The following is a 15,685-nucleotide window of genomic DNA, read 5'->3' as shown; positions in this document are numbered from 1 at the left end:
ATATAACTTAAGAAAATGTATAGTATATTATTAAAACTCCAGTAAAGTATACTATTCAAAAACGACATAACAAGTAAAATGCGTGTGTTAGCACGCATACAACATAGTAGGATATATTTTAGAACATGAAGAAGTAACGTGGATAAAACAAGATGATCATATCGATCATTTGTTTGTTATTGTATGAAATAATACTTCAAAATCGTGGCACAATCAATTAAAGGTTCATTCAAAATTTGGACTGAAGCATCTTCACTATGTGTTCATCTAGCTGGAAGGCCTTGCTTAGTACATCAACATTGATAGGTGGATCAGCCCCGAAAACGGCATTAGCAATGGTGACCGTACCAGGGTTTTGGCTGCTTAATCCAGCAATAGCAATAGCAGGATATTTTCCAATATTGAATTGAAAATGAATGAGGCCTTGTGGAAAAACAAACACATCACCTTTGTTAAGCACCTTAGCAAATAACTTGTTATCGCCGTTAGCAAGGTTGGAAGTTACAAAGCCTACATAGAGGGTTCCTTCAATGACTGTAAGGATTTCGCTTGCACGAGGATGAGTGTGAGGAGGGTTAAGGCCATATGGTGCATAGTCGATCCTAGCCAACGATATGCCGAGGGTGTTGAGCCCTGGAAGTTGTAATGCCGAGACTAGAGTCACAGCAGATTGTACCCTATTGCTAGTGTTCCCGGGCTTGTCTAGCCCATCCTTAAAAAAATCCTCGGGTTTCGCATCCATTGGATTCTTGCAGAGTAATCCATTCACAAACACTGCAAGTCAGTTAAACCGTTAACATCAATTTTGAAGAAAAATATAATAAAGTACTAATTAAAAAAAAAAAAAAAAAAATTCACATTGTTTGGAATGAATTGGACAAAAAAACATACGTTCATTTTTTGGATCATTCATTGCAACACAGAAGTCTTGTAGTTGAGTAGGATCCGTTGCGTAGGCCATGTAGGAAGACATGGCTAAAGTAAGGAAAACAAGAAAGTAACGAGCTTCCATCCTTTTTTTTTCTTATGAAATTGGAGTGTTACACTCAAATAATTAATGAGACTATGTGAGTATTACAAAGTGCAAGTTATAATCTTCTTGCATGCTAAATGATCCCTTTTATAGTTGAAGTTGGGGTAACTATGCTATGGTTCGAAGAATTATATGTAGAATTGGTCATTAATCATGAAACTTTCTAGTCTATTTGTTTAGTTTTTCAATGAGGGTAGTTAGTTAATTTTTTAATTTTCTTAATTAGCAGGTAATGACCTCGTCAATCATGCATTGTATAGTCGTCGAGGAGAATGGTTTTATATAATTAACTAATGTCGTAAGATTATGATATATTTTTCTCTAAATTCTACGCTTTAACCAATACTATATGATATATAATCCATCTATCTCATAATATAGTTGTCATATTTTTATTCTCAATTTTGAAATTACTGATTTTTACTGATTAAAACTAATTTTGCTAAATTTAATTTATTTTGACTAAAATTATTTTATTTTTATTGAATATTAATGTTCTAACATGAAGTATAACAATATTTAGTATATGTTTCGATTAATTAATTTATATTCAAATAAAATACAAAGTAAAAATTATATGAATATCATTCCGTCACTACAAAAAGTAATTAAAAGCTATGATCTTTGAGCAGATGAGTGAATACGTACGTAAAGATAGCAGGTAAACCTAATAGTCTATATCTCACACAAAAATGTTATCAATCAATAATCAATCAATAATCAATAATATATACTAAAAGACACACCAACAATGACACGTGTCATTTTCTGGTGTGTCCCTTAGATTTTTCTTTTTTTCTTTTTTTTTTTTTTAAAAAAAAAAAAAGCTATTTAGGAAAAAAATCTTAAACAAAATAAAATATAACAAACTTATGCATAAATAAAAGATTTGATGTATTTTAGGCAATTATATAAACTTAAGTAAAGAAAAAATTCAAACTTCAACATAATCTTTGCCAAACTTAGTGTTATGTAATTCAATAATTACATATATTTTTTTGAATATTTATTATAACATAATATTGTATATTAGAAGCTCCAGGAAAGTAATTAGAATATTAATTACTTATTATAATAAAAGATTTGATAACCTTCCTCAAAAAAATTAACAACTACGGATGGAGCATAAATTTAAGGAAAAAATGGATTCTTAATATGTGACATTTTTTTTGTTGCACAATTAACATGAGACATATGAGTCATGACTTATGAGTGTAATGTACTACGTTTATTACAACACCAATTTATTTTCTAAAAAAAAAAACTTAAAATAGAAATTTATTTACGGGTCAAATATGTTGTACACAGTGTTAAAAAATTCATTGGTCAATAAGAAGAAAAAAAATGATACCAATTTGTTAGTGAAATATAAAATATATAGATATTGTCAAATACGTGTATGTAAATATCTATCTAGCTAACAAGTTATTTCATAATTAATTTATTATAGTATATTTTTTTCAAAAAAAAAAAATCATTATAGTATTTTTTAATTATTAATTTTAATTTTATTAATAATAAGTACAAGTATTTAATATTGCCGTGCATGGCACGGGAACTAACCTAGTTTGGATAAAAAGAAAAATAATGATATATACCAACCTACAAGTAACATATACTTTCTCTGTTTTTAAGTGTTCAATTTTGACCAATATTTACTAAGGTTTAAAAAGTGAGTACCATAGAATACATCATGGCACCAAAAAAGCTCATGTCATGCACTACGCTATGCCACAATAAAAAAAAATTCTTCTCTTTTTTTACATCATGTTCTTTGAATAAAAATAAATTAAAGTATCCGTTCAAAAAAAAAAAAAAAATTAAAAGTATTTGTTCCTTCATGTATTTGTCACTATAACATCTTTCATTTAGAATTTAATTCCTTAATATTACTTAAAAAGGAAGGTGCTAGGTAAGGTACTAAAGTACCATATGCACTCCATGTCAAATTAGATCATGATTTTAATATGATTTGCAAATTGATTATAATTCCTCCCACTTAAACTTGGCTTATTTCATAATTTTTCATTCAAGACGGCTCTTTGAAATTTGATCATGATGTGTCATGGCTCATGGGCATGGTTATTGGTTAATGCTAAAGGTTGGTTTCTCCAATCCTCCTGTCAAATTAATTAAGACAAGCACGTATTCAACTATGAACCATTTCATTCACTACAAAACTTTAGTCTCACTAACTTAATAATGATTAAGTGCATCACTTTGAGCTATTTAGTTATGTATATATACGATTTCCGATTTTTTTTAGTTACAACTTTGTAATATTTTATATCTCATAAATAATACCCTAAAGTTGCAACCAATAAAAATCAAAGGTAGCATTTAAGTTAAGGGTTTTGCTATTCATAGTCTATTCATAAAAATATTATATGAAAATATTCTCTTAGATAGTTAGGCCCTGTACTCATTGACTGAACTGAGCTGAACTGAATATTTTATAAGAGAAGGAAATTAGGAGTTGAATTGAACTAAACCGAACTGAGCTGAACTGAACTGAATTTAACATAAGAGAACAGGCTTATAATTAGCCCATTTAATAAAACGTGTGGTGTCGTGTTAACTTATTAAATTAAACATATTTGGATCCACTAACATTATAAACCCGTTTTTTTTTTAATGTTTGATTAGTGCCGTATCGTTATCGTTATCCACTAACATATTTCAGTTTTTTTTTTTTTTTCCTTTTTTTTTTGCGACCTTGCGAGTCACGTAAGTTAGGCGGTGATTAACCCAACCAAGACCAAAGTTTTGTCCTCCATCTTATATTATCACCTTCAATTCGTATCCCTTTTCTAATCTTTAACAAAACCTTGGATAATTTGAGGGATTAATAATGGATGAATATCAAGAAATACAGGAATTTGATATGGTTAACGAGTTCGTCGATTTAGATCAGTTTCGTGAGAATGAATCCTTTTCCAGAAAACCCAAAAGAAAATTTGTTCAATCTGATGCATTATTTGATAATTCAGATTCTAACAATGATGACGAAGACGAAATCTTGTTTAGGAAGAACATCAAGAAAAAGAGTAGAAAAATTGGAGGATTAACTAATACATTGGATGATCACATGAATCCTGTAAATTTGGCCAATAATGTTGGAGGTTTCGAAAAGTACACGAAAGGTATTGGCATGAAGTTGCTGCAGAAGATGGGGTATAGTGGTGGTGGGTTAGGGAAGAATGGACAAGGTATTGTTGCTCCAATCGAGGCGAAGCTAAGACCAAAGTTAGAAGGATTAGGGTATAATGATCATAGGAAGGAGACTCGAGTATTGTGGAAAGAACGAGGTCGAGTTCGTGTTCGTGCTGAGAAGGTACATCAGGATATTGTTGTTCCGGAGGGAAAAGACAGTGATGATATGCCTATGCATGAGTTGCAGTATAATGTAGGATTGGTATCAGACTTGGCCAAGATGGATGTTGAGAATTTGGAGGGAAAATTGAGTATGGAGAAACAGACTTTCGTTTCGCTGCAGGAAGAGAAAGGAAGGCTTCAGAAAGAAGCTGCAGATCAGAAGAAGCAGATTGATTCAATGGAGGAAATAATGCAGGTTTTGGACAGTATTGAGGAAAAGAATGCGTCAGGGAAATTAACTTCAGAATCTGTTGCAGAGTCCTTCAGAGACTTGCAGAGGAGGTTTCCTGAGGAGTATGAACTCGGTGACCTGTCCTGCATCGCGTGTTCTTTTGCTGTTCCTCTGTTGACTAGAGTGTTTCAAGGATGGGAGCCGCTTCAGAACCCGTGGCATGGTATGGATGCCATGGCTTTGTGGAAAGGTTTGTTGCAGGGAGACGGCGAGGATCATGACATGTTTGAGGATGCAACAGCTCCGTACTCACAGTTGGTGGCCGAAGTAGTGTTTCCTGTAGTCAGAATAGCAGGTTTAAACTCATGGCAGGTTAGAGATCCTGAACCTATGCTTCAATTTATTGAGTTATGGGAGGAATTGCTTACACCTTTTGTGCTGCAGTCACTGCTTGATATGGTTGTGATGCCTAAATTGTCTGAAGCTGTTAATTCTTGGGAACCTTGCCGCGAAACAATACCAATTCATGTCTGGATGCATCCTTGGCTTCCATTGCTTTCGCGGAAGCTTGAGACTCTCCATCAAGCTATCCTTGTAAAATTTACAACTGTTCTCCATGAATGGCATCCTAGTGATATGTCAGCTTACACTATCCTATCCCCTTGGAAGACAGTATTCAATGCTGCGAGTTGGGAACAACTGATTGTCAGGTCCATCCTTCCTAAGTTGAAACATGTGATGCAGGAATTTCAAGTCAATCCTGCTAATCAGAAACTTGATCAATTTAAATGGGTTATGACTTGGGCTTCTGCAATTCCCCTTCGTTACATTGTTAGTTTACTGGAGAGTCACTTTTTTGGAAAATGGCAGCAAGCTCTGCACCACTGGCTTGTTCGTACAAGCAAAGACTTTAAAGAAATTGAGCAATGGTACCTAGGGTGGAAAGAGCTTATTCCTGCTGATGTTTTGGCCACGGAACGTGTTAGGCGCCAGCTAATGCTAGGCTTGAAAATGATATATCAGTCTCTAGATTCGGAGGTGGTTCACCCTGGTGTGGAGGACAACATTAGCCCTCCGAGGGTGCCAGAACAAAGACATTATGCAGCTCAGCAAAGTGTTTCAGCAAATGCAGATAACGTGCCTACGAACTTGAAAGAAATTATTGAGGCCTACGCACAACAGCAAGGCTTGCTCTTCAAGCCTAAACCTGGGAGAACACACAACGATCACCAAGTATATAGCTTTGGCATTGTAGGCATCATTGTGGACTCCTTTAATCAGAGGATTTTCGCTCGAGTCAAGGCAAAATGGTCTTTGGTAACTCTTGGACAACTTGTACAGATGCAGAACATCTCTACTTCGAGAAAGCGCTGAGCTTTGTTGTAAGTGGTGCTAACTTTATTTTTGTAGCTGTATGAGATGTCTGTTAACTGTGATCACATATATAGCTGAGCATGTTTTCTTGCATTTGAACATAAAAAACATTGAACAAACTCTTTGAGCATTATATATTTTATTCTGTTTGTTTTCTCTTAATTGTTCATCAATTTCAATTCTTTTGAGGTATGCAGAGGTTGATTGTATGTGAAAGTTTACTTTTGGATTACATTTTTGGGTCATAGTATTGGCTTATTGCTGGGCATATATCATCCATATCCATAAACCATGCATCCGAAGTCTAATTTTATGTTTTCACTACTCAAGAAAGAAATAGAAGGCTGACCCAAGTGGTATAATATAATGTTTCAATGCATCAAAGAAACTGAACATCAGATTTTTGAAGCAAAAAATTTTCTTCTTGATATGTATATAATTTGGATGAGGGTATCTTTATAATAGTTTAATTGAGATTAATTCCTAATAAGACAGAAAATGTACTCTTAAGTGTGATATTATTATGTAACAAACCCTACTCCATCAAACCTTATTAGCATCAGAGCTTTGCTTCTGGTTCAGAACATGAAAATTAATGAAGGCCAGAACATTGGACTCAAGTTCAGTTCATCACTTATTTTGAAACGCACTAATGCTTTATGTATCAAAATTAAATATAGTAACCATTTAGAAAGGCTCTATTTAGGTCAATGGTGAAGTCTGAATTGTTACAGAAAGATTGCTATTTGAAAAATAAAAGTATATTGTACTTGTATTGTTTAATCTCTTGTTTCTCTATTGCTATGTAAAGGTTATTTTTTGTGATCATTTCACTTGATTTCGTGTTGGTTTAGTCTAATTACTTTTCTCCTTCCCTGACATGGTATTGCTATGTGCCTATGGCATAGTAGGGATCGTGTAGAAACTGATCAAAACGGTCAATGCATAGGTTAACCTCATTTTGGAAAGAAAGGTAGTCAAGTTCTAACCAGTAAGGTTGGCAGATCTAGTGCTATTCCTTGTTCCACTATCTTCCTTCAGGAATAATTGAATACATTATGCAAGTACTGATGAAAAGAATTTCGGTATGGAAAAAGGCTTTCTTCTGATCTCTGACTTTGGTGTGAGACATAGATTTTGTTCCTATTCCTGAAATAGTGCTCACTTTATGGTGATGTCATGCTAAATTTGACCTTTTATGTCTGCTAATCATCGAATTACTGCCTTAATGAAGAACGACAATGCGTGGTGTGGAGTAAGAGATCGAGGGATGAACTGATCGAATGGTACTCTGACCTATATGCACCTTTTGTACGCAGGTTCTTGATGGACTAGTCAGAAATGGACTGATGTGATCCAAAAGTGAGAGATGGCATGCTGAAAAACAGTGAGTTTGAATCTAAAAGTTATTATGCTAATAGTTTTGTTGATTTCAGCTTGAATATGTTCCTGGTGATAATTTTAGCTGGGAGTTCTTGTGTACTAAATGTAAGTTGCAACTGTCAAACGATGTTGCAAACATTAGGATAGGCCAATTATGAAGGTAAATCTCTTCTCACTTGCTGCTTGGGTTCTGTCTGTTTAGCTCTTGTATTGCATTTTGTGTATTTGGTGTTTATCAGGTTTATATGCACCAAATGGATTCTACCTCACCACCTATGCTATTCATCATATGGTACATCTTTTGGAAGTTTTGTAAGTTAAATTCAACTGTTCTTTTCTTCTGACATTTTGTGTGGATTTTGAGCAGAAGCTGAACCAATATTGGAATACTGTCTACAATTTTACTTGGACATGGGAAACCAGTATTTGTACACCTTATTATAATTATAAAATCCTTTTTTCCTATTATGCTGCTAACATGGATTTTATTTGTTATTTCAGATTTCCAACAACCGGAGCTCATCATGTACAAGTGAAACAATATCATTTTTCTTTCCTTACAGACGACAGTAGACACTAGACAGTAGTGATCTAAAATCCCCCGGAATTGTCTGGTTTAAAACAATTTGTTCATTTGACCTTGTTTTAATTATTATGAACTTGGCAACCGTCCAAAAACCCCCCTCCTAGTTTTTAAAATAAGCCTAATTGAACGAGGCAGTTGCATACTATGACTGTAATGTAAGCTCTTCTTGGGTTGTGCAGCTTGTGCCTTTAACAATCAAGCTTATAAGTTTTTGTTCTACTGTTTAGAAATTCATTACAATCTTGATGTGTTAAGATCATTTGCAAAACTCTAATTGTTTGATACAATGTGAGTTTGGCAGGATCTAGAGATGGTCTAATGGATGATAAGGCAATCAGCGGCGAATCCAAATTCAGAGTCAGTGAAACACTTCATGGATCAGTATGGCAAAGGTACTTGTAGTAGCAATTTTGGCTCTAGAGAATGGAAGTTCAGTAAGTTCATGCAACTCCAGGACATTATAGTCTTTCATTTTTGGTCTTAGTTTTGACTCGGATTTCAAACATGCTAATAATTGAACTGTGAACATACCTATGATACTTGGTTTGTCTCTAGTATTGTGGTCTTTTTTTGTTACTACCTCCGTTTCGTATTAGTTGCAACTTTGGAATATTTTATATCTCACAAATAATACCCCAAAGTTGCAACTAATAAGAAACGGAGGTAGTATTAATTTTGCTCCTTATATTATCATATTTCATCTCCCTTTACATTGAACAATACTAACTGATTTTATGCTAATATTGGTATATAATTTATCCAACAAATGATAAGAGATTGTTTGAACTAAAACAAGAGGTTTCGACTCAATTCTTATATGGGATTCTTTTACCAAGAACTTGTCAAAATTATTCTAGCAATCCTGAAAACTGAATTTGGGCTCAGCTTTCATTGAAGGTATTAAATTACTGGACAGTGGGCCATACTACTGCAAATTACTGTTCATTCCTCAGAAAAATATCTACATTGGGGCAGACCACATTAAATTGGTATTTTGATGTTATTTAAATCTACAAATGGGCCTTTCAAGTCCATCCAATAAGAATATAGTGGAAAAGTAGCCTTTTCTTTTATTTGGTGCAAAAGAAAAGGTAGCCATTTTTTTATCCCCTATATGTACAATTGATTATTCATTAATAATAGCATAAAAAGTTTGGTCTAATTAGTCTTTTCATTTTATTTGGACTTGTTTAGGGCCTCAACATACACTTTTATGGTCAAAATTCATTAATGTCAAATGTTAATAAAGGTCAAAAATGACCACCTTCTTTTTGTAATCCAACCAAATATACTCCATCATATGTATTATTTTTGGTCTAATTATTGATCGTTAGTCTTGAATATAACCTTTAGACTTTGCAAATTAAAGCTACCAATAAAGTGTTGTGTTTTGTTACTCCAAGGCCTAACTATTTGTTAAATTATTGGTCCTAAACCTAACTTATTAGAATTTATTATCATTGTGAATAAAAACATGGGTTACTTTAATTCATCTTATGCTCTTATATAAGTTTCATTTGAATTTTACTTATGAGCTTTGATTTCTTAAATATAAGTGAAAATAAGGTGTTGAGAATTAACATAATCAACCAATAAGTTTATCAATTCTAATTTTGCCAATAAACATCTACGTAGGAAAAAAAAATGGTTGTAGACATGCACTAGTTCTACATTTATTATCCCTAATACGGAGTATTATATCTTACCAATAAGTCGTGAATACGTTTACCGCCTAATCTAGTTCACATATGCCTTTTACACTAATATTCACTCTAATTTAATTAATCAAGGGATCAAGCAACTAACCCCAATGATGAAATTCTTTCACAAGCAGGACCACTATCCACCAATAAAAGTCTATCTAAATTTTTAGTACACCAATTTATTTCAACTAAGCAATACCCTACAAATACTATAGTAACGCATAAGACCCATAATTTTGTTAAAGAAAGTAGGAAATTATTAGGTTACCCTACAAAACTACTGGCATCACCATAACTACCCTTAATTTACTAGCTAAAATAACATGACATAGCTGTACCATTGCATATGTTTTTAAGAGCTATTGGCCTAAATTTGAAGGGCCAAATCAACCGTTGCAAATGACAAGCACAGTTACCCATCTAAGCATTTTTACCATTTTTATAAAAGAACAACAGAGGATTTACAGTGGCAAAGAGTTGCCTACTGCCCTACTTTTTTTGGGGTTGTTACATCTTTCTTCAACTATCATATCCCCCAGATTAAGGGTATGCAGTTATTTTTTTACCATTGGGGTAAATTTTACATTAATTTTATCTGTGTCACCTGAGATTTGCCAGTAGATAAATATAGGTAACTCACATCACATAATAAAAATAAATATTGCATTAATTTGGAAAATGCAGATTGCTTCTGCTTTTTGGATTAAAAAAGACTCTCATTGGTCAAACAAATTTACAATGTACAGTAGCAACTTATATTAAATACTTACTACGGAGTAATTAATACTTCTAGTCTAGTAGTCTACCCCTATTTATCACTTCCCTCTCTTTTTTCTTTAAAACTTTTGAACTTTGTTTTTAGGAAACATTTTCCTACTCACTCAAAGCAAACCAAATGACACTAAAAATTCCATTTCTTTGTTGTAGACATGGAGTATGTATGAACCACTGACTCTCCTAAACTACACTTCCATGGTCGGAAGCATCTTCGTAATAGTATGGTGTCAATTTACCGTCTTTTTTCCCTGCTTTCGACATGGTCTCACCACTCACTTCTTGCAACATTTTCACCACTCTTCTCATCGATGGTCGGTTGATGGGAAGAGGACTAGTACAAAGTAACCCTATGTTGAGTAACTTGCATACATCTTCCTTGAAACAAGAATCAAGCTTTTGATCAATTACATGGTCCACACCCTTCTGGTCCACAGTGGTGCACACCCACTTGACCAAGTCTTTCTCGCCATACTCCGGGTCCACGGGTTTCTTTCCGGTCACCAATTCCAGAATTACCACCCCAAAACTATATGTGTCGCTCTTCTCATTTACTCGAAGTGTATATGCATACTCTGTACAACAAAACACAGCCACACAAAATCAGTCATTTTTTCTGTAACATAAAACTCGATCAATGTATTGTAGAAATTGCCATCAAATATCGATTGAAAAGAATAATTACTCCATACAATATTATCCTTAGACCTAAGAACGAACCTGAATTTTCCCGATTAACTAACAATAATCAATACTCAAATACGCCGAACAGGATAGTAATGAATACTCAATCACACATGGTAATACGAATTAATTAAGGCGTATAATAGTAGCACTACTCATAAATTGAACAACATGGGTATTCCTTACAACTAAAGCATAGTACATGTAATTAATGGTATGTTTATTGTTGATAGCAACATGCATTTGGAATTGTCAAAGCAGGCAACTCAATTACTCAATTCGATCTTCAACACAATAAAATCAGACAGTACCATTAGTTAGTGAACAGACCTCATTATTATTCCTACTACTACTTTGATATGACTTCCAACAACTAAAATTCTGAATCTATTCTGGTAGTTCCAAAGAAATTATACTCTATATACCCAACTAATAATAATTGCATTGATACAACTATTTATTCCATTTCCTTTTTAACTTTCTATAACTATCCACAACATTTATGTTAATGACAGAACATGTTTACTATATTAAGTACCAAATATGTAACAAAAATTATTATGAGAAGCAAAGAATTTTAATAAATTATGACTAGTTTGATTAATTAAGCAATTTAGGACTCACCAGGAGCAATGTAGCCACATGAACCGGCAATGACCGACATCGATTTCGTTCCTTTTCCGATAGCATCCACCACTTTGGCAACCCCGAAATCGGCCACCTTAGCACCGAACTCACCATCTAACAAAATGTTATTGGATTTCACATCCCTATGAACAATAGCCGGGACACAATCATGGTGCAAGTAAGAAAGGCCTTCAGCAGCATCGAGGGCGATTTTGTACCTAGTAGGCCAATCTAATAATCCTGATTTCGGACCATGTAACAAATCACCCAAACTACCATTTGGCATGTACTCATAAACAAGCAATTTACAATCCTTAGTCTTGCAACAACACCATAACCTCACTATATTCTTATGCCTAATCTTCCCTAGTGTCTCAACCTCGGCCTCAAACCCATTGTCCTGAACCACCCCACCATTCTCTACATCACCCCCTTCGGCGAACTTCGATATCGCCCACAGCTTCTTCACCGCGACCGCCTCACCATTACTAAGCACGGCCTTGTAGACCTTACCCGAAGCGCCCGATCCGATCACATTATCCTCATCTAAGCAATCCAAAATCTCGTACTCACTAAAACCCAACTTGTGAAACGACATTAATGTCCATTTTGACTTATCAATTGTGCTCTTAACTTTCTTGAAATTCTTGTACTTGTAATAAAACCAAACTACACCCACTAAGAAAACAATTGCAGCAAGAACAAATATCGTCCTCAATACCCAAAGATACCTTTCTCTCTTAACTTCCACCTTACTATCACAAAGGCCTGATATATCGCCGCATAAACCCGGGTTTCCAAGGAACGAATTCTTGTACATTTCCTTAGCGTAAAACGGCGGCAGCTCGCCAGAAAGATGATTGTTCGACAAATTGAAATCGTTCAACTTCAGATTTTGTAATTCACCCGGGACCGAACCAGAAAACTGGTTATTTGACAAATCAAGGTAATTCAGCGATGTTAGTGTACCAATTTCCTCCGGAATTGGACCAGACAACTCATTGTTACCTAAATCAAAATCATTTAGCTTCTTCAAGGACTTAATCCCAGGAGAGATTTCACCAGATAACTGATTATTATTCAAATGTAACCTCTCTAATTGTGGCAACTTCAGCATTGAATCTGGTAATGACCCAGAAAAATGATTATTATCCGCCATAAAACTCACTAAATTGGTTAACAACCCGATCTCTTCCGGAATTTTCCCTGAAAAACTGTTGTTAGAAATCAAGATTAAAGACAAATTCGAAGCAGTAGCAATAGATTTCGGTATCTCCCCAGTAAACTCGTTGAACTCGAGTTCAAGTAGCGATGTTCGAGGGAGTCCCCAGAAACCCGTTGGTACATTCCCGGAGAATCGATTTCCGCTCAATCGTATCCGTGACAATGACTTGCACTCAGACAAACTCGCCGGAATTTCACCGGAGAACAAATTTCCGATCACCAAAAGGTCAGTCAACTCACCCTTGGCGCACAGATTCGGAGGTAGTTCGCCGGTGAAGTTATTAAACGAGACATCAATGAGATACAACGGCGAGTTCTCACCGAGCTTCCGAGGCAACTCGCCGGTGAATCGGTTGTTGTAGATCTTGAACTCGTACAAGTTCGGCGAGTCCGCTATACTCTCAGGAACCCTCCCATGAAGTTGGTTCTGGTACAAGTTGAGAGAAGCGAGTGGGAGCTGAGCTAACTCGTCGGGAATCGTCCCGGTAAGATTGTTCATCGCTGCATCGAATCGTAACAGAGACTTCATGTTCTTCCACCCAAGAGGCAACTCGCCGGTGAACTGGTTCTCGTATAGCTCAATTTGAATAGCACTGGTGAGCTCAGTGAGCGAACTCGGGAGTTTTCCGGTCAAATGATTCTGCGAAACGTCGAAATTCAGCATATTCTTGAGAGTTCCGAGTGAGTCCGGCAACTCTCCGACGAGGTTGGTTTGAGTTGCCCAGAAATACTTGAGATTCGTGAGTTTCCCGAGTTCAGGACCGAGTCGACTCGGTTGAAACGTATTGTAACTCAGATTTAGTGTGTTTAAAGTAGTAACGTTGCTGAAAAACATGGGAAACTTTCCATTAAAAAAGTTATCCACCAAGGAAACAACCTCGAGCTTCTGGAAGCTTCCGAAGCTCGCCGGAACTTCGCCGGTGAAGTTGTTGTAGCTCAAGTCCAAGTACTCGAGCGTCGGGATTGAGGACAGGGAATCCGGTAACCTCCCGGTGAACGCATTCTCGCCAAGGTCGAGGTGCCGGAGACTCTGGCACGTGGAGATATCCGACGGCAAAGACGAGTTCAGATAGTTATCGTTGAAAGAAAGGTATTCCAGATTACGGAGCCGACAAACGATGACCGGAAATGGGCCGGCGAGGTTAGCACCGGTGATCTCAATGGAGGTGACTGAACCGGAAACCGAATCACATGTGATTCCGTTCCAGTTGCAAGGGTTGTGATGAGAGTCATCCCAACCGGAAAAAAAGCCGGTTGGATCGTCGAGTGATTGTTTGACGTGTTGTAAGTAGAGACCTTCTTGGTTAATTGAGAGGGTGGTTGGTGGGAGGGAGAAGAGGAGGAAGAAGATGAAGAAGATTAGCATGTTTGGTTATGGAGGAGAGAGAGTGTGAGTGAGCATGGAATGGAAGGAAGGAGAGAGAATGGGAATGAGAAAGAGGTGGGAATAAGAGTGGGTGGTTTTTTTTGGTGAATTTTGAACGTGGTGTATATAAGGGAGTTAGTAAAATTAAAGTGAGGTGCGTTTTTTTTTCGCTTTTTTTGTGGGAGGAGGGTGAATCATGTTTGGATGTTAATTGTAACCGTGTATGTTCCTCGTGATACTCCGTATATTGTTGATGCGGTGTTACCATGTGACTTTGACCATAAATTAATGAGTATTTTACATACGTACTACTTGTATTTAAAAGTTGAAATAAACTAAAATGTTGATTATGTTCATCAATTAGACAATTTGACAAGAGTCTGGCTACCTAACTTATATTGGAAGGGCGGATTTTAATCATTCCATTTATTTGGGATGTGAATCGAACGCCTCTTACTAAGTTACAAGGGTGGAAGGATCCACTAAGCCAACTGTAGCTCGACCGGCTAAATAACATGGTTCATGACTTCATGTACCTTTGTAAATTAAATACGTATATTAATGTTATATGTTTATTACTAATACATACCATGTGTGTAGTTTTTACAAAATAGGGTAATGTGCATTATGTGATTTCAAATTTTACAAGGTATTAAGAAAAAAAAAAATACATAGAGTCGAGTATATTAAATTAGGTGCATTCGGATACAAGGAATACATAACGGCTTGTCACTAGGTACAATAAAATTTTAAAAATGTTATGGATAGATTGTACGAGTAAATGTAAAAAAATAATAAATAAATAAATAAAAGGTGGGTTTATTTTGGAGGAGGTGTGGTGGGTCAAAGGAGGTGAACTTGTTAGTAGAGTAGAATGGGAGTGTGTTTGTTTGGTTTGATGAGACGATTCACGAGGTGTCGTTGATGATATCAAAGGGTTGATGTTTGATGTTTGTTTTATGTTCCCAATTCTTGGAAGCTCGTAATTACCAACTTCTTTTTGGAAACATGGTTACTTTACAAGGGTAATAAATTAGATACCGAGGAGCATTTCTACTTTGCCTAGTTTTTACTCACTTGAGTAATATTTTCTTTTGTACTCCCAAGTTTTATGGTCAATCTCCGTTTTTACCTTTCACATCATACATCTATCTTATTGTACTTTTTTTTTTTAATTATTGTTAATTTAGGAAGATATTCAACTTCTTTTGATTCGACTTATACATGTAATATACTACTCCAATACAACGTACATTCAACTTAAGATACTCTGTATCATATTTTTGTCTTGCAAAAATAACATTAAAAAAAAAACCCATATTTATTCAATTGAAACAATCATTTTTTTTTTAAAGTAAGAAAGCAAATATGAAGCCCTCTTTAC

General features: G+C 35.3%; 3 protein-coding genes across 4 annotated transcripts; 1 reads left to right on the top strand and 2 right to left on the bottom strand.

The window, feature by feature from the left end:
• Window positions 1-229: 229 nt before the first annotated feature.
• On the bottom strand, window positions 230-1,012 carry LOC145610154 (germin-like protein subfamily 1 member 17). The gene is made up of 2 exons (XM_081665421.1): window positions 892-1,012; window positions 230-774 (listed from the first exon to the last, which is right to left on the bottom strand). The coding sequence occupies exons 1-2, from the start codon at window positions 1,010-1,012 to the stop codon at window positions 230-232; spliced, it is 666 nt and encodes a 221-aa protein (XP_081521547.1).
• A 2,518-nt stretch (window positions 1,013-3,530) lies between these two features.
• On the top strand, window positions 3,531-9,056 carry LOC145610152 (septin and tuftelin-interacting protein 1 homolog 1-like). 2 transcript variants are annotated; one of them, XM_081665420.1, is made up of 3 exons: window positions 3,531-4,952; window positions 5,025-5,962; window positions 7,274-9,056. In XM_081665420.1, the coding sequence occupies exons 1-2, from the start codon at window positions 3,885-3,887 to the stop codon at window positions 5,952-5,954; spliced, it is 1,998 nt and encodes a 665-aa protein (XP_081521546.1). In that variant the 5' UTR covers window positions 3,531-3,884; the 3' UTR covers window positions 5,955-5,962; window positions 7,274-9,056. The 2 variants fall into 2 exon arrangements, with proteins under 2 accessions (XP_081521546.1, XP_081521545.1); XM_081665419.1 differs by having other exon boundaries at window positions 3,531-5,962.
• Window positions 9,057-10,272: 1,216 nt separating this feature from the next.
• On the bottom strand, window positions 10,273-14,367 carry LOC145611804 (receptor-like protein kinase HSL1). The gene is made up of 2 exons (XM_081667171.1): window positions 11,709-14,367; window positions 10,273-10,975 (listed from the first exon to the last, which is right to left on the bottom strand). Exons 1-2 carry the CDS (start codon window positions 14,299-14,301, stop codon window positions 10,584-10,586), a joined length of 2,985 nt encoding a protein of 994 aa, XP_081523297.1. The 5' UTR covers window positions 14,302-14,367; the 3' UTR covers window positions 10,273-10,583.
• Window positions 14,368-15,685: the final 1,318 nt, after the last annotated feature.

The sequence above is a fragment of the Chenopodium album genome, chromosome 24, assembly GCF_948465745.1.
Source record: "Chenopodium album chromosome 24, dcCheAlbu1.1, whole genome shotgun sequence".
NCBI lineage: Eukaryota > Viridiplantae > Streptophyta > Magnoliopsida > Caryophyllales > Amaranthaceae > Chenopodium > Chenopodium album.
The sequence above is the reverse complement of the archived record's forward strand: the minus strand, read 5'-3'. Positions and strand labels throughout refer to the sequence as shown.

Bases quoted from the DNA above. Each gene is read 5' to 3' on its own strand.
- LOC145610154 (XM_081665421.1), bottom strand. From the start codon at position 1,012: ATGGAAGCTCGTTACTTTCTTGTTTTCCTTACTTTAGCCATGTCTTCC. The intron at 775-891 runs GTATGTTTTTTT...ACTGACTTGCAG, and splicing joins GAATGATCCAAAAAATGAAC to TGTTTGTGAATGGATTACTC.
- LOC145610152 (XM_081665419.1), top strand. From the start codon at position 3,885: ATGGATGAATATCAAGAAATACAGGAATTTGATATGGTTAACGAGTTC.
- LOC145611804 (XM_081667171.1), bottom strand. From the start codon at position 14,301: ATGCTAATCTTCTTCATCTTCTTCCTCCTCTTCTCCCTCCCACCAACC. The intron at 10,976-11,708 runs GTGAGTCCTAAA...TTTGTTGTACAG, and splicing joins ATGTGGCTACATTGCTCCTG to AGTATGCATATACACTTCGA.